Source organism: Eulemur rufifrons, chromosome 20 (assembly GCF_041146395.1).
Source record: "Eulemur rufifrons isolate Redbay chromosome 20, OSU_ERuf_1, whole genome shotgun sequence".
Taxonomy (NCBI): Eukaryota; Metazoa; Chordata; class Mammalia; order Primates; family Lemuridae; genus Eulemur; species Eulemur rufifrons.
The window spans coordinates 23,201,576-23,220,861 of NC_091002.1; the positions used below are offsets into that span (position 1 = coordinate 23,201,576).

At 42.2% G+C, this 19,286-nt stretch overlaps 1 protein-coding gene across 3 annotated transcripts in view; it reads right to left on the minus strand.

Moving 5' to 3' along the window:
• The window catches only part of ACSS2 (acyl-CoA synthetase short chain family member 2), a 42,957-nt gene extending 26,888 nt beyond the window's left edge, over positions 1–16,069 (minus strand). For all 3 annotated transcript variants that reach the window (XM_069496283.1, XM_069496281.1, XM_069496284.1), the window contains exons 1-2: positions 15,826–16,069; positions 11,255–11,450 (exon numbers count right to left, since the gene is read on the minus strand). In XM_069496283.1, coding sequence (XP_069352384.1) covers positions 11,255–11,450; positions 15,826–16,003 — 374 coding nt within the window. In that variant the 5' untranslated portion in view covers positions 16,004–16,069. The remainder of the gene's footprint in view (positions 1–11,254; positions 11,451–15,825) is intronic.
• Between the last annotated feature and the right edge of the window lie 3,217 nt (positions 16,070–19,286).

Consider the following 19,286-nt stretch of genomic DNA (forward strand, 5'->3'; position numbering starts at 1 on the left):
GGAAACCACCAAAGGGATACAAAAAGAAATAACTTAAGTGTAGTCAATCATAAAACACTTCCTAGAAGCAGTATATTTTGAGCAAATTTTGAGAAAAGGGCTAAGTGTTCATCAGAGGAATAAAGGGCACTTTGGAAAGAACAGTCAAACGTACCTGCCAGTCTCAAGTCCCTCTACCAACGAACACAATACATGGGATATGTGTGAGTATTAGCACGACCTCATAACAATAAGTCTTTTCAGTGTGTTTTCTTATCTTTCATTTCAGCTAATCCCTATAGCAATCTTTTGAGTTTGGCAGAGCAAGGTTTGATATTCCCATTTGAAAGATAAGAAAACTAGGCTTAGAAGGATAACATCACTTGCCAAAGGTCACAAGCAACCAAGACCTCTGCCTGTAGATCCTCAGCCTAGGCTTTTTATTCTTTTTAATATACACACGATCAAGAAAGTGATATTTTCAAAATATAAATCTGATATGTCATACCCCTACTTGAAACTCTTCAGTGGTTCCCTAGCTCTTGTCACAGCTGCAAGTTTACATCTGTGTATGAAACACAAATTCCTGATCCTTCCCCCAGAGCTTCTCCTAGTATATTCATCTCAAACTAATGGAAATTCCATTTTTCTGGTTGCTCAGACAAAAAACCTTGGAGATTCTTGACTCCATTCTTTTATATCCTATGTTAAGTTCATCAGCAAATTCTATTGGCTCTGTGTTCAAAATACCCAAAATCTGACCACTTTTCAGAACCTCCACCATTATCTCTATTATCAATCTTGCTTGAACTATTGTAAATGCCTTGTTACTAGTCCCTTTGCTATTGCCCCAGGCCCCCCACCACAAAGCCTATTCTCAAGGTAGTACATGGACTATATACTGGAGATATTTACTTTAAAAAAAAATGTTTATCCAGGTAAGGTGGCTCATGCCTATAATCCTAGCACTCTGGGAAGCCAAGGTGGGAGGATCGCTTGAGGCCAGGAGTTTGAGAGAAGCCTGAGTAATAACGAGACCCCATCTCTACAAAAAAATAGAAAAATTAGCTGGGTATGATGATGTGCACCTGTATGTAGTACCAGCTACTTGGGAGGCTGGGGCAGGAGAATCGCTTCAGCTCAGGAGTTTGAGGTTGCAGTGAGCTATGATGATGCCACTGCACTGTAGCCTGGGTGACAAAGTGAGACTCTTGTCTCCAAAAAATAAAAAAAAATCTTTAACGAATAGATGAATGAACAAATCTGAGCTAAGGAAAGGATGTTACTTCTTGAGGTTTGGACTTTACTTTTTTTTTGAGACAGAGTCTCACTCTGTTGCCAGGGCTAGAGTGCCGTGGCATCAGCCTAGTCACAGCAACCTCAAACTCCTGGGCTCAAGTGATCCTCCTGCCTCAGCCTCCCAAGTAGCTGGGACTACAGGCATGTGCCACCACGCCTGGCTCATTATTTCTATTTAGTAGAGACAGGGTCTCACTCTTGCTCAGGCTTGTCTTGAACTCCTGAGCTCAAGCAATCCTCCCAGAGTGCTAGCATTACAGGTGCGAGTCACCATACCCGGCCTTCATTTTAATGTCTTTAGCCTTATAAACTGCAGTCAAAATTTTCAAAACTGGCCCTAAACCCTCTAAGTAAACTGCTGGCTAGACAGGTAACAAGTTGTCAAAGAAGCTAAGGCTGTGTAAGTAGAAGCATAGCGTCTACAACAAGGAATGTAAGTGTTGTCCTGTCTAGAACAAATTATAACTGCTATGTGACTCTGGCCAAGTCATTTCCACTCTCTGAACCTCAAGTTCCTCATCTGCCAAGTGTTGTGAACCATACCCAGGTTCAAAAAAACAAGGGGCCAATATACAAAATAGCACAAGGAAGACATAGTTTATTATCAGAATAAATAGAAAAATCTTAGGTATTATGAGAGATTGTAAACTAAGAGGTAGAGTGTGGCTGTCAATGAGGCTAATGTATGCTTAGATATGTAAAGTCAAAGAATGGTAATAGTACCCTAAGGTACTTTGGTAGACCATAGCTGGAATACTAAATGAGAGATATTGGCCAACTAGAGTATGTCCAGAGGAGACTGAAATGGATGATAAAGAGGTTGTTTGGGAAACCACATTATATGAGGAACCTGAGAATGTGGATTCAGTATTACTCATCTGTAAAACAAGAACACTGGACTAGATTGGGGCTTTTCAAAATGAGCTTTGCAAATCCCTAGAGGTTCCACACACATATCTCACAGGGCCCATAGTGACAGGGTGGATAAGCCCACAGAATGTGGCTCTGGGCCTCTCATCCATGCTTCAACCAGATCAGCTCTGCTCTTACCAGTTTTAGATATGGGGCTTTAGCATAATGATAAAAACAGCCAACACATTGCCAAGCACTAAGCCTTTTACACAGATTATTCCAATTATTCCTCAAAACAACCTATGGGATGTCATAGGAACTATTATAAATCCCATTTTACAGGCGGGAAAACTAAGGTTTTAAAAAGATGAAGTAACTTGCCCAACTAGTATGTGTTACAGTAGGGAGCGAATCAAAATGATCCAGAATCAGAATGATAACTTACGGGGATTGGTTGGGGAGGATATATTGGAACTACAATTCTTGCTTTGTATGGGAAATGGACCAAAAGACCTCTAAGGACTGGAACTGACAGTCTTGAATTCTCAGAGGTTCCAGGTGTCAGACATTGGGGATGACTACCAGTACCCAATCTCTCCCAAACCAAATCCAGGAAATAAGGGAAGGCCCACCCTCAACTCCAGGCCTTCTGGATTTACTGTTATAAATGTGAGCCTACCCTACGGCAAGAACCCATGCTCCCACCTGACCACCTACTATCTTCAAAGGAGAAGCAACCAGTACTGGGTTCCCTCTCTTTCCCTAACCTCTCTCAGCTGCCTGTCAGTGTAGTTCCCTACATTTATGACAGAAATTCTAAAGGTCAGTGTCAGTAGTAACTTAAGCAAGTCTCTTGTCCACCCCTGACAGTTTACAAGTGGAAAGAAGAAGGCTCAGAAAAGGGCATTAACTAAAGCTATTCTTTTCATTAAATGTTTGCTGAACACACCAGTATAAGAAGTTGGCCCAGACAAAAACTCAGGTAGCTGATATAGAGCTCAGAACACTGAAACAGGCCTCAAGACAGAGTCTTCAGAGCAATACATTTATTATTCACATGCTATCTACTTCCAAAAATTGACTTGGAAAGCACAGCTTAACTGTTCATTTTCACCACTTTAGGGAGGGGTTCTATAAAGTGTCAAGGGTCATGAAAGTCAGGGAGAAGTGAAAGAAGATTAAAAATCCATCTTTAACATGAAATTCTCCAGCTCTCCTCCACAATCTGATCATCTAATTTAAGTAGAGAAAGACTGTTCCCAACAGCAGGTATTTCCCACATATCTCCCATTAGCTTCAAGGATTTATGCTACCAGCCACAAACTACCCCTAGGCAAGGAAAGCAGACTCCTTCCTCAGCCCCTTTACCCCAAACCTTCTAAAATCCTCTCTATTTCTTGCCATCTCAACAGAAACTCAGCCTGCCTATTCAGTCACCACAGGCAAACAGAGTTTCAACAGAACTTCTAAAAGCCTCTTCCTCCTCGGAAACAGTCATGCAATACTGGAAGATCAAAGATGGAAGGTAGCTGGGCTTGGTAGTTCACAACTGTAATCCCAGAACTTTGGGAGGCTAAAGTAGGGGAATAGCTTGAGGCCAGTAGTTCGAGACCAGCCTGGGCAACATAGCAAGACACCCCCACCACCACCACTGCACACACACCATCTCTACAAAAAAAAATTTTTAAATGATGCAAGAGGATCGCTTGAGCCCTAAAGTTGGAGGCTGCAGGGAGCTATGATCACACCAATGCACTCCAGCCTGGGTGACACAGCAAGACCCTGTCTCTATAAACAAAAACAAAAAACCCAGAACATAAAAGGTAATAACTATAAAGAAAAAGATCAATAAAATGACTTTAGTAAAATAGTAAAATAAAAAGATGGAAGGGAGGCTGGGCGCAGTGGCTCATGCCTGTAACCCTAGCACTCTGGGAGGCCAAGGTGGGAGGATTGCTTGAGCTCAGCAGTTCGATACCAGCCTGAGCAAGAGCGAAACCTTGTCTCTACTAAATATAGAAAGAAATTAACCAGATAACTAAAAATATATAGAAAAAATTAGCCGGGCGTGGTAGCGCATGCCTGAAGTCCCAGCTACGCGGGAGGCTGAGGCAGGAGGATTGCTTGAGCCCAGGAGTTTGAGGTTGCTGTGAGCTAGGCTGACACCACGGCACTCTAGCCCAGGCAACAGAGCAAGACTCTGTCTCAAAAAAAAATAAAAAACCAAGATGGAAGGGACCATGTAGAGTATCTGTAGTACATCTCCCACCACTCCCACAAAAGAAAGGCCCAGAGAGAAGAAGAGAATGGTCTGAAGCCATCTTCTTTCTCAAATTTTATTTTTATTTATTTATTTATTTTTGTGAGACAGAGTCTCACTCTCTTGCCTGGGCTAGAGTGCCGTGGCGTCAGCCTAGCTCACAGCAACCTCAAACTCCTGGGCTCAAGCGATCCTCCTGCCTCAGCCTCCCGCATAGCTGGGACTACAGGCACGCACCACTGGGCCCGGCTAATTTTTTCTATTTTTAGTTGTTTTGGCTAATTTCTTTCTATTTATAGTAGAGACAGGGTCTTGGTCTTGCTCTTGCTCAGGCTGGTCTCAAACTCCTGAGCTCAAGCAATCCTCCCTCCTCAGGCTCCCAGAGTGCTAGGGTTTACAGGCATGAGCCACCGTGCCCTGCCAAATGGTTTTCTTTACCAAGTATAATTTAATTAGTGGATATACTGTTGTGAACCCAGTGAAGATATACATTGAGGGCAAAAAAAGTTCCTACCTCCCCATATCACTAAAGTGAACTCCAGAACATGGACCTAAATAATTTACATAGTCCCTGGCCTTGAATGATACGGCAATATACTCTACGGCTCTGGTTTTCCATGTCATCTTGACAAATCTTCTCCTTGTCAGAACACGGACTTTTCTCACCTTGTCAACCACACCCACCTTCTCAAATACACACATTCACACATATCCCAACAGGGATCTGGGGAGTTTCAAATATCATACTCTGAAATTCATACTTAAGAGCATACAGGGATCCAGAGAACAGAGCTTCTGTCCTAAGATAATTCCTAAAGTCATCTGCTTCTTAGAAACTCTAGTTACTAAAGAAAGATTGAAATATAGTAAGAACCCATGAAGAGACAGCAGTAATTTCAGCTGAAGGTGAGGGTTTAGGTGGCTCAGAGATAATGATAGCCATAGGCAACCCAAAGTAAACAATGAAAGGAATCAGCTATACTAAATTTGTCAGGATTTGGTGACTGGGGACATCTCCCGGAATAATATAGAGATTGAGAAGCTAGTATAAATCACCAGAATATTAGCCTCAACCACTCTTTCCACCCTTGCCCCATAAATTCTTTAATTAATCCCCCAAATCCCCTACTATCCCCTAGTATCCCTTTAACTAGCAAGTTCCCACTCCTTCAGCTATCTCTAACACCCTCACTGATCATCTCTCCCTGAATGACTATTCCAATACTTTGTCACTGATCTTCTGGCACACATACCCATAAATCCCCACTAACGCTCCTACTTCCCACACTAAGGCTAAGACAGCGCAAGAGAGGTTGGAACCAAAGTCTTGCTTTGGAGGGCAAATTTAGCCCTTGGATCAGATGAACATGTGCCTTTGAAAGAGTTAGTGTTATACAGGACTAAGAAAATCCTTGACTCTTCCCCCATCTCACCACCATCTACACACCCAGTTACCTGTGCAGGTTTCTTTCCTCTAAATTACTCTAAAATTTTATCTTTCCATTCCATTCCCACCAGAAGCAACCCAGTTTAGGCATCTCTACCATGAATAACAAACTCTCAGGTCTCTGGCTTCACACTCCCATCATACTCCTACTTCCATATGTATCCATATTAATCTTCTTAAGCTCCACTGTGACCACTATATTCCCCTGCATTAAACTCTTTCATAGGTCTTCAAAAATAGTCAAGATCTCCCATGCCTGGACTTCATCCACTGTTAAAGACAACCTTGATTCCTCTTTCTTTCACTTTCCACATGCAATCCAAGTCAGCAAATTCCATGGGCTCTTCATTCAAAACAGATCCAGATTTTGATCACTACTAACCACCTTCACAATGACTACTATGTTCTAAAATAACTACTATCACCTCTCACCTGGATTTCTATAGTAGCCTCCTAATTGGTTTCCCTGTTCCTACTTTTGCACTTCTATCATCTATTGTCAACACAAAAATTAGATTCTAAACATAAGCCAAATCACTGTCACATCTATGCTTGAGATTGTCTAGTGGTCCCCTGTTTCATTGTGAATAAAAACCAAAGTCTACATTGGCTTTCAAGGTTCGACGTGATCTAGCACCCTGCTAACCTCAATACTACTCTTTCTCTAGCTTATACTGCTTAAGCTACACTAATTTCCTATCTAGTCTTCGAGCACATCAGGCAGCAGCACATTTGCTCTTTCCTTGCTCTTTCCCCTCCCCACCCCAACTATCTGTATGGCACCCTCCAGTATTTCCTTCAGATCTCTACTCAAATGTCACCTTTATCAGAAGGTTCTTCCCTTATCAGCCCCTACTCTGCATTATCATTCCCTTTTCCCTTACTCTGTTACATATTTTTCTACAGCTCTTATTGTTACCTGTCATATATTTATCGGTTTATTTTTTTTTATTGTCTGTCTCTTCAAGCTGGATCACAACCTCCATGGGGCAGGAACTTTTTGTTGTTCAGAATGGTACCTGGCACATAGTAAGTTCTCAGTAAGTATTTATTGAATGAATAAATTGTTCCCTGCATAAACCTTTTACTCCAAACAGACTTGGTCTTCCCACTGTCCCAATATAATAATAATGGCAGCTAATATTAAGTGCTTTCTATGTGCCAGGAACTTGACACATGGGTTTGTTATCCTATTCAATGCTACTCAATTGACAATTCCATGAGATAAAAGCTACTTTTATCCACATTTTACAGTTGAGAAAACTGAGGCTCAAAGAGGGTAAGTAACTTGTCCAAGATCAGACTGCTGGTTACTGGCAGAAATAGGACTCAGACTAGGTTAACCGGACACCAAAACCCATTCTCCTCTTAATCTTTATGTTATCCTGCCTCCTTATACTGCTTTTTCCTTTGTGTGAATTATTTGTGTAAGTGGCTCTTTGTAGTTTGGCCCATAACTACTTTCAGACGGTTTTATATAGGCCTATTCAGTCTTCCCAAATAGAATACAAACTCCATGAGACCAGGATCTGAACGTTTAAACCTGATAACACATTTTATTTAATATTTTTAAATAAATTAATTTTAAGTTAATTTGACTAACATGGCTAATTTCTCTTTCATCTAACACAGCCAAGTGTTGGACTACTAGAATAATGAGGTAATATCATGTGAAAAAAAGAATAGTTGACTATGAGTGAGAATATCTGGAGATTAGTCTCAGTTCTGTCTTCAAAAACGTATGTGACCCTTAGGCAAATCACTTCTTTGGCCCTTAATCTACCGATTATATAAAAAGAGTTGGCCTACCTAGATGGATTCTTACAGTTGCTTCAAGTCCTAAAAATACTATTATTCCATGAACATCTGCAATGTGTCAAGACAAAATAAAAGACCAAATTATTCCTTAATATGGTTCCATTTTGGCTAATCGGAGTACTTTCCTAAGACCACTATTTCCTTTGTGGATTATTTCAGTGTATATATAATGCATGTCCCAAAATAAGGAATAAACTACAAATATGGCTTGCTAATGCCACTACAGCTATCTAAGTGGCACAGTTTAAGTCAAGAAGAAAGTCATATTATGGCTCTATATGAACTATTAATACTAATATATCAACTGGAGCAAATCACTAAAAAGATGTCATTTTTTAAAAACAGTAATACAAATCAGAGCAGAAAGAAAGTAGGCTGCAAGACTTTGGGGGAAAAAAGAGGACTCAGAATAAACTATATGATAAAGAGTTTGGAAAAATTAAGTATATGATAAAGGCTTAAATAATATTAAAAATAGTAAGCAATTATTAACTTCAGAGAAAATAAAAATCTGTACATAAAATGAATATAGCTAGAATATGTTATCATTTCAGCTATAATTATATAGGGAGGTTGGGACTAAATTCTCATCTATCATAACAAGAAATCAATACTTTCTTCAAAAAAGATAAATAGGCCGGGCGTGGTGGCTCACGCCTGTAATCCTAGCACTCTGGGAGGCCGAGGCAGGTGGATCGTTTGAGGTCAAGAGTTCGAGACCAGCCTGAGCAAGAGTGAGACCCCCCCCCGTCTCTACTAAAAATAGAAAGAAATTAGCTGGACAACTAAAAATATATATAAAAAATTAGCCGGGCATGGTGGCACATGCCTGTAGTCCCAGCTACTCGAGAGACTGAGGTAGGAGGATCACTTGAGCCCAGGAGTTTGAGGTTGCTGTGAGCTAGGCTGACATCATGGCACTCTAGCCTGGGCAACAAAGTGAGACTCTGTCTCAAAAAAAAAAAAAAGAAAAAAAGACAAATAGCAGTATAAGTATATAACTTAAAAATATGGAGGTAGCAGGCCGGGCGCGGTGGCTCACGCCTGTAATCCTAGCTCTCTGGGAGGCCGAGGTGGGCGGATCGTTTGAGCTCAGGAGTTCGAGACCAGCCTGAGCAAGAGCGAGACCCCATCTCTACTAAAAATAGAAAGAAATTATATGGACAGCTAAAAATATATATAGAAAAAATTAGCCGGGCATGGTGGTACATGCCTGTAGTCCCAGCTACTCGGGAGGCTGAGACAGGAGGATCGCTTGAGCCCAGGAGTTTGAGGTTGCTGTGAGCTAGGCTGACGCCATGGCACTCACTCTAGCCCGGGCAACAGAGTGAGACTCTGTCTCAAAAAAAAAAAAAAAAAAAAAATATGGAGGTAGCAAAGGGAAATAACCACATATCTGGCATATTTGAACTTTACTTTCTTGTAACAAATATGATTTATTTGTAGTTTGCTTTTGCTTTACTATAAACATAAAAGAATTGAATAATAATTGCCCATATGGTACTTGTCTCCTACCACTCTATCCTAGTATCCATAACACCTAACAGGGCTGAGAATCTAGTACCTTTAACAACTCTTGTTGAGGGAATGACCGATATAAAAATGGAACGAGGATATCTTGTTGAGTTACAGAATTTTGCTCTGGAAGTAAATTTAGAGACTATTTAATCCAGTGCTTCCCAAATTGTTGTTCTATGGAATACCACTACTCATGGTACTAACAGCATGCTGTAAAGTGTTTGGGGCCCAAATAAATTTGGGAAATCCCACATTTAAAAAAAAATTAATCAGGTATCTCTAAGGCAGGACTTCTTGGAGACTTTAGTTTGTTTAAATACATGGGGACTCCCACACAAAGGCTATCTATTATGCAGTGTTTCTCAGACTCATTCATTTCATGAATTAAGAAACCCCTGCTATTATCTCCAGTCATTAGTGGTTCCTGAAGCATTCTTTGGAAAACACTGATCTAGTCTACTCCCTTCATTTTACAAATGGAGAAAGAGAGGCTCTCCAGAGGTTGTTCAGGTAAAGGGTGATAGGTGAACTAGTGTCTCAAGAAAGAAAAGGCCTCAGGATTCTGGAGCAATCTCCAGTGATTGAAAACTCTGGCCTGTATATTCTTAATCTTTCCTCAGGCACCTGAGTTTCAAAACAGGGAAAAATTCAGACACAGCATCTCCTTTGAAGATCTTTAAAGGTTTTCTGATCCTTAAAAAGTCTAGGAGGTAGGCTCAAGTGTCAGCTGAGCTCAAATATAAAGCACTAGAGCAGGAGCTAAAAAGAGTTTCAACAGATATAACAGTGAGTGGCAAAATGACCTCCAATTAAGCAATGGTAATGTGATAATAGAGCGCTCACATTTGTATGTTTTCTAATAAATAAATAAATGTTTTTACAACATTATCTCATTTAATTCTTATAAAAATCTAGTGAGAAAGACAAGAGCAAATTATTATCCCCATTTTATGGAAGAGGAAACTGATTCTCAGACAGTTAAATGCTTTGCTTGTGGTTACACACAAAGTTAATGGCAGAGTTGGAATGAGAACCTAAGTTTCCTGTTTCTCAGGTTAGGACTCATCTTAATACTTTACACAAACTGGACAAATGTTGAGTGAGTTCCAATTTAACTCTTCCACGAAGTATCCAATCTGCCCCTATTGGCTATCTTAAAAAATAGATCAGTTCTCAGAGTGCTCATAGGTGGTAGCAGAAGCAACAACCCAGTTACTGGACTTTCAAGGTCCTATTTTGATTCACTACAGTAATACCTCCTAGAGAGCTAAGTTGCTGGGGGAGGAAGCCTTAGAAAGTTCCCTCTGGGGAGACCACGTGGCCTAGTGATACAAGCAATGAGTCAAATAGTCTTGAGTTTGAATCCTGGCTCTACCACTTACTCACTCTGTGACATTCACTACATAATCCTTCTATGTTTCATTTATTCACCTATAAAATAGAGCTAAGAATACCTATTTTGCAAAGCTGTTGAGAGGCCAAGGTAAGGAATTAAAGGGGTAGTATGTATCATGGTTAGAGTGTAAGCTTTGTATTACACTGCCGGGATTTGAATCTCAGCCCTGCTTCTTGCTAGCTTTTGACTTAGGATAAGTCACTTAACTTCTCGAAAATTCAGTTTTCACACATGTAAAATGAGGAAAACAAATAGTGCTTTTGTAGTTGTTGTAAGCATCAAAGGAGATAACCCAATAAAAGGTAATGATAATGGTGGTGGTGGTGAAAAACCCAATGCCTATTTTCCTCCCAAAACAAGAATAAGAAAGAAAACTGCTCAGTCCTATTCTCTTCCATTTATCCACATCCCTTCTTCCACTCCAACCACAAGTCAAGCAGTCAGAATGCTTGGCTTTGAATGTCAACTCTCTCACATACTACTTATGGAATCTGAGGGAAATCATTTAATCATTGAGTATTTTTCCTCATCTCAGACATTAAGTTAAGGATACTTTGCTTACATTACTGGGTTGCTGTAAGCATCAAATGAGTTAATGGATTTTAAAGTACTTTGTGAACTGTGAAATACTATATGAGAGGTGACTGCTTTTATCTGTCCCAGACTATAAGATAGATATTTTTACCAGTAAAAAGCAACTTTATCTCCAAGTTTTTTCTCATAGACATTTCGATCCAGTACATTGTAGCAGATGTTCGTAGTTGCTCCTTTCATCCACTCAGTGAAGATTTTCCCTTTAGTCACGTCAAAGTTGTACTGGAGGAATGGGCCAGGGCATGGAGTCTTCCAGTAAAATTCCTTGGCAATGTCTCCCCAAAACTCTGCAACAGAAAGGAAAGCCCCAATATCACTAAGCTTCTCAGACATATTTATCATCAGATGGCTTACCATTCTATGCATAAGACTAAATCACAACTTCCCTACCACCTGGGTCCCCCCTTTACCTCATCTTATCATCTACCACTCTCCTAAACCGTCTTCTATTCCCATGGACTGAATCTTGACTCAAATTGGTCCTTCTGTTCTCAAAACTGCCTATCCATTTTTCACCAGCTAGTCAAATCGTAGCCACCCAGTACCTAACACAATGCCAAGCACATAGCAGGCAATCAGTAATTTTTTAAATGAAGTAACATAGTGAAAGGAAGAAATTATTTACTCACAGAGTCTCACATGACCCTTTCTTTCTTCTCCTAATTTGTTCATTCTCTCTGAGCAATTATTTGAGCATCTCCTTCTCCTACCTCTACTTGCACAAGTGTTACTCATTATATGCCAGCTGTTGGTTTAAGATTTTTATCCGTATTATCTCATCTAGTCCTTACTACAACTCTAGGAGGTAGGCTTTTCTCATTTTATGAATTTGAAAATTAAGGCTCAGAGGGGTTAAATAACTTGTCCAAGGTTACACAGTTACTAAGTCAAAATTTGTACTTCCCTGAGAAAGACATTTTTGCTAAAATCTGAAAGATGATTAGGAGTTTTTTCCACTCCTTTATCAGAGTACTATGGGATGGGAGTGAACAAGGGTATATGTTAAGAGGAACTCCTTAAGGCTGAAACACTAAGAGTAAGAAAAACAATAGCAGGAATTGATGCATAATCTGGGCAAATCATGCAATTCTTGGGTGCATGATAAAGAATTTGGTATTTATCTCAAGAGCAATGGAAATCCATTGAAGGGTTTTAAGCAAAAGTGACACGATCAGATTTACATTCTTAAAATATCTGCCTGGCTCCTCTGGAGAAAATATACTCAACAGGTAAAACATTCCAATGCAGAGAATTTAGGATATTCTGAGTGCTGGATTAAGAGTTGGAGGGAAGAGAGACACTTAGAACCAGAACAATGGAAGAAACCTTAGAGATTATCATCCCCTCATTTCATTTCATACAAAACCAAATCCATAGAGGCTAAGTGATTTGTTCAAGGTTATATGATTTAGAGTTTATACAATTTAGTTGGAGAGATAAGACTAATACATGAAATATTTTTAATGTATAAGGCAGAATATAATTGAAAGCTAAATCACATGGTGCACAACCTTGTGATACATTAATGAAAACCAAATTAAATCAACCCCAAAGTTCCATTATATACCTATACAACTAGCAAAGATTTGAAAAACTGATTAAACTCAATGTCTGGAGTGGTCCTGAGAAAGCAGATACTATTACAAAATAATGGCATTGTAAAAAATTGGCAAAATCTTATTGGACAGCAAAGCAATGCCTGAGAAGAGCCACAAAACATTTTATACCCTTTTATCTGCTAACTCAACTTTGGGGAATATCCTCCACGAAATAATCCCAAAGGAAAAAAAATGATTACTAAAAAGATGATTATAGCAACACTATCTATAATAGTGAAATTAGAGGCAATCCAAAAGCCCAACAATACCAAACTGATAAAAACTGGTAATTCAAGTAGTAATACAATAGAATACCAAATAGCTATTCAAGAGAAAGCAACTAGGAACTGGTATTTAGTGAATGCCATTCATGTATCAGGGAGTGGACTAATCTCATTTAATCTTTATGATATTATGGTCCTATAAAGTATACTTTAGTTATCCCAGTTTTATAGATGAGAAAACTGAAGCTCAGGAAGTAAAGGAAACTCTTTCAGGGACCAAACAGCTAGTACAAATATTCAATTATATTTAAATATATTCAAATACCAGAATACAAATATTCAAAAATATTTTTAAGTGATGATAGTAAGCACATATTATATAAAACCATTCATGAACCAAATTTATGTCTATCAACAAGAAATGAAGAAAACTGAGTTTCATGCTCACTTCGTTTTTTTTTTTTTTTGTAGAGGTGTTTGTGTATGTGTGTGTGTGTCTCTATGTGTGCGTGTCGCAGGATCTGGTTGTTTCGTTGCTATAAATTCTAAATACTGAAGAAGTTCAGAAAAGGGAAAAGATGAGTATGAATTGAGATGACAAAAGAATGCTCTGTGGAATTGGTGGAGTTTGACTAGGTAGAGAGGAGCAGAAGGAAATGGCAAAGGCAAGAAGGTGGGAACAGGTGTGTATCCAGGATATCAAAGAAAATGACCTGTCTAGAATGATGGGTGTGGTAGGGAGCAGTGAGAGATAAGGATAGAGAGGTGGGGTGGGGCTAGATTACCCAGAGGACTTGCAAGAAAAGCAGAATTTTAATTTGAAACTGCAGGAAACAGGGAGCTATTGCAAGTTTTTGCAGTGACATATGAAAGTAGTATTTCCATAATATCAATCTAATGGTGTTTAGATAAATCTACTGGAGAGATTGAAGGTGGTGAGACTAGGAAAGAGAGAATAAATTAGGAGGCTACTCCCTTGATTTAAAAGGATCTCTGGGAATCGAAAAAAAAGGTAAATTGAAGGGAAAGGAATTGAATGAAAAGAAAAGGCTACTTTCTTGATTTAAAAGGATCTCTGGGAATTGAAAAAGACATTTTTGAGGGAGTATTAGACAGAATTTGGTGAAAAGCATACTGTAAGGTCAGGGAAACGGAATAGCATTGCTATTAGGATATAGGCTCTGCAGTCAAGTCTGCCTTACAGTGGCGTGGTTGCTCATGCTGTAATCCTAGCACTCTGGGAGGCCGAAGCAGGAGGATTGCTTGAGCCCAGGAGTTTGAGGTTGCTGTGAGGTAGGGTGATACTACTGTACGCTAGCCGGGGCAACAGAATGAAATTCTGTCTCAAAAAAAAAAAAAAAAAAAAGACTGCCTTGGTTCAAAATCCCAACTCCAACTTTACCACTTTACACTTGATTCAATCCTGTCTTGCATTATTCAGTAACTACTTTGTCCATGTTACTCTTATTATTATCAAACTAACCACCATCTATTGACTGTCTACTGTGCCTCAGGCACTCTATAGTACACACTTATTACACACTTTAGTCCTCATATAAACCGATGAGACAAGGATCGTTATTCCTATCTTATAGATGAAGAAAAAGAATCTCAGACATGTTTAACACGTTGACTGCCACACAAGAAAAAAAATTTTTTTCCTTGGAGCCACAGTGTTTTATTACAAAAATCAAATAAAACCTTCAAAAACAAAACAATCCTTTCTATTTTAATGAAAAATTTGTTATTTCTTATTGTTTTCTGTGTGTAAGTTATATGCAACTTGAAAAATAGTTCATAGGACTCCCAAGGTAAAGAGACGTGTGAGTTACATATGCTTCATAGGCCCCGGGCTCAAAACTAGAGTTAAATAGAACTCACATGGCAGTTAATGTGTTAAAAATCTGCCTAAGGCCCCAGAGTAAATGAATTGCAAAACTAGGGTCTAAGTTTTTCTGCGTTTGATTTGCAGCCCACGCTTGTTCCACAACCAAACATCATGCTGCCTCCCAAATGGGTCGCAGTTTTGACCCCCTTACCCAGACTGAGAGCAAAGGCAGGGAATTTTCCTCACACATTTTTAAAGACATGAAACCATTTATCAAATCTCTGACTTATCATCCCAGCCAAAGTTTTGTTTTTTTTTTTTTCTCCCCTCTCCCCGCCCCAAGTTTTGTTTTTTTTTAAACTTGACATTTTAGTGACTGGTTCAGTCTTATACTGGGTAATTTCCGTTGTAATTTTTAATATATTAAAAATAGATCTGGGACCTCATTACTAATTTTGAGGGCCCCAAGGTGGGAACTAGACCCGTTATTGCCCCTCAACAGTTCACAGGTTAAAGGTCTCAGGAGGCAATGGCTGAGCTCCTGTCAAAGGGAGGCAAAGAAAGTTCTACTCCTCCCCTCAAGGCGTCCCCTCTCCCCGTAGAGCCCCTCTTTTCGCCTCACAAACTCCCCTTCTCATGAAACTTTCACTTTCTTCGCTGACTCCCCCAATCTCAAGGAACCTCACTTCCGTCACGGCACCCCGCATCTCCTCACAGAATCATCTCCTCTCAAAAACCTTCCTCTCTTCACGAGCTTCCAAGTCTCTTGAGGAACTCCCCAACTCCCATGGAACCCCTCATCTCCTCACAAAAACGCTCCTTCTCCTCATACAACCCCATCTCCTTCCGGGATCCCTTTTCCTTCTCCTCAAAGAACTGCAATTCTTCACTCACAGAACCTCTATCTCCTTCGTGGACGCCTCAACTTCCCAAGGGAGCCCCCACCTCCTCTGGGAAACGCCCGCTCCTCTGCTCACTGACGCCCCCCAGGCCCGCCCGGACCCGGCCTCACCCCTCGGCTCCTCCACAGAGCGCCGGTGCAGCTCGCGGTAGCGCTGCAGCGAGGGGACGTGCGCGGAGCGGCTGACCTCAGGCGGCGGAGACCAACTCCGCGCCCGGCCTCCGGCTCCAGCTTCCTCCTGGCCCCTGCTCCCGCTGCTGCCCCGGCCACGCTCCTCTGGAAGCCCCATCGCGTCAAGTTTCGAGCACCGCCGCCACCTTTGCGGTCGCCACGGGTGCCGGGGCGGAGAAAACAGATCGACCTAGAGGCGGGGCCTTAGGCTAGTGGGGCGGAGTCTGGAGGGGCAGGGCTTAGATACAGAGGTGGGCGGGTTTCCCAAAGGGGCGGGGCCATGCCCGATGGGGGCGGGGTCAGAGTTCTCAAAGACAGAAATACTGCACTGTTTAGTCGAAGGAACTGACTTGCCGGAAGGAGCGGAACCGTCCAGTGAAAGCAGCAGGGGCGGGGCCGGGCGTGACAGGATAGGAGAGAGGGTGGGACCATGGAATGAGAGAAAGGGGCGGGGCCGGGCGTGACAGGACAGGAGGTGGGCCCATGGAGTGATGGGGAGTAGCCCGGCTGGATGTGACCGGAGAGGAGGTAGACCCATGGAGTGACCACGGTGGGGTGGGGTCTTGGACTGACGGATAAGGGGTTGGGTTAGGGCGGGGCTCGAGCGGGAAAGTACTGGGCTAACGGGAGGAGTTGGGTCAAGCCCATGGCAGAGCTGCCCCGTGGTCTGATTGCACAGTTCTGTCACCCCACTGAGTTGAAAAGCGAGGTGAAGTAAGGTCCCTTGCGGATGACACCCTCCCCTGCAAGGTCCTCTTCTCTGAGCAACACCCCCATTCCGTCCTCAGGAAAAAATTTTCCCACAACCCTGAAGACATGGCCCGGGAGACAGGACCGCCTCTCTGCTAACCCTAACGCCAGCTCAGATTTTCTCCTGCTTTTAAGGATATGTCTTCAATCTCCTTGCCTTCATAAATCTCCGTCCAGAGCTAACGTACAAGACTCATTAAGTGAAGACTAGAAGGTGCCTTCAGGTCTTTGATAAACCCAAAACTTAATTGCCTAATTGCACAAATAGTAAACCCAGGAAAGGACATGAACCTGTGCAAGGTCACAGAGCAAACAACCGCCAAGTTAGGGCCAAACCTAAGTTCCCTGACTGCAAGTTTAGTTTTACTTCCTCATCAGGCTGAAGCTAAGGCTGGTAAAATACAAAAGTCTGTTTGAATAGGTGGATTCATTCACATTCTCATCTTTCCTTCCCAATCTCTTTACTTCACCAAGGGACTCCCTCTCTCCCACTTGGCACAACCTGGCTTCGCACTAGCCCCTCCATCCCAGAAAGAAGTCAGGCAGGACCCTCCGCCTCCCACCTGCACTGCCAAGAAGGGCTTACCTCATCCATCAGTTCACAGATTGGCTGTCAAGGCAGGAAGGATTCTATTTTTTTTTTTTTTTTTTTGAGACAGGGTATTGCTCTGTCCCCCTGGCTAGAGTGCAGTGGTGTCATCATAACTCACTGCAACCTTAAACTCCTGGACTTAAGTGATTCTCCTGCTTCAATCTCCCAGGTAGCTAGGACTACAGGTGTGTGCCATGACATCTGGCTAATTTTTCTATTTTTAGTAAAGATGGGGTCTTGCTTTTGCTCAGGCTGGTCTCAAACTCCTGAGCTCAAGCAATCCTCCCACCTCGGGCTCCAAGAGTGCTAGCATTACAGGCATGAGCCACCACACCCAGCTGAGGATTCTTAAATATCTAACTTCAAGAGTGATTCTAAGCCCAGAAGCAGGCAATTCCCACCTCCTGAGGCCTACAAAGGGCATGTAACCCCATCTAGCCCAGCCTCCCTTCCCACCTGCTCCACTGCCCTGTGCCAAGCTGACCATAAGCCCAGCACACCCTAAGCTGAAAAAAAAAAAATCTCCCCATGGTCAGACATGTGATCCAGAGCCTACTCAATCCTGATCTCAGGGCTCACTGAAGGGGCACAGACCTCTTGGACTGGACGTGGACTCCATTGAGGGGACAGATACTTCATCGAGGAGACATCAGCTGCACTAAAGGGACACACACTTCACTGAAAGTACATGGACTCCACTAAGGGAGCCCAGATGTTGCTGAGGATTCTCAGATCCCACTTGAGGGCTCTGGGCCCTGCTACTAGGACATGAATGGCATTGAAGGACACTTACCCTACAGAGGGGACATGGATTTCCCCCTAGGAAATACAGAGGATATAGACTTTACTAAGACTTTACTATAGACATGGACCCCACTGAGAGGACGCAAACCCTCTTGAGGGGCCTCAAACTACACTGAGGGAGTGGACTGCACTGAGAGGGCACAGACCTCATTTAGTGGGGACAGGCCCCACTGGGGGATGAGAACTCACTATGGCATAATAGGCCCTATGGAGAAGATAAGATACTGAAATGAAAAGAGCCTCTCTGTGGGGAGGAAGGCACACATTCTACCTGAAGGCAGTCATCCTCTCCATCCCACCCCCACCACACAAGCTCCAAACAGCCTTCTCTCTCCTTCCTATCCTCTCTCCCCAGTCCTACTCCCAAACCCCAGAGCTGGTCCTGACCCACTATTGTCTTCTCCTGTCTATAGGTGGTATAGCTGCTGTGCCTATAGTAGATTTTCCATGAGCCTGAAGTCTGGGGTTGGGGAGAGAGGGGATGTGTATCCAGGGGCTTGACCAGCCCTCCCATCCTATGGACTACACAATAGAAGTTTGGACCAGAGGCCTGATAGGATAGGGAACCTCTCTCATCCTTGGAGATGGGGAAGTAGTGCAAGTTATAGTATGATTGGAATTCCTGAGAGTAGAGAGAGGATGGATGGGTTTGGACAGAATAAGAATCTTTGAGAGGCTGGGTGTCGTGGCTCACACCTGTAATGCTAGCACTTTGGGAGGCTGAGGAGGGAGGATCACTTGACCTCAGGAGTTCGAGACCAGCCTGAGCAAGAGCAAGACCCTGTCTCTACTAAAAACAAAAAAATTAGCCAGGAATGATGGTGCACACCTGTAGCCCCAGCTAGTTGGAGGCTGAGGCAGGAGAATCACTTGAGCCCAGGGATTCGAGGTTGCAGTGAGCTATGATGATACCACTGCACACTAGCTGGGGCGACAGAGCAAGACTCTGTCTCAAAAACAAACAAACAAATGAAAAGAATCTATGAGATTAAGGCAATGATGATGATGATGGCATTTACTGAGTAGGTGCCAAGCCCTATACTAAGTGCTTTCCATCCGTTATGTAATCCTCATGACAACCCTCTAAGATAGATACTATTATCTCTCTTATCTTATCAGCTTCCAGATGAGGAAACTGATACTCAGGGAGATTATGTCTTGCCCAAGATCACACAGTGTCTGAGTGGTAGCACCAGGAATAGAACCCAGACACCCAGACCATAGAGACCTATCCCCCACCCTACCCCACTCCTGC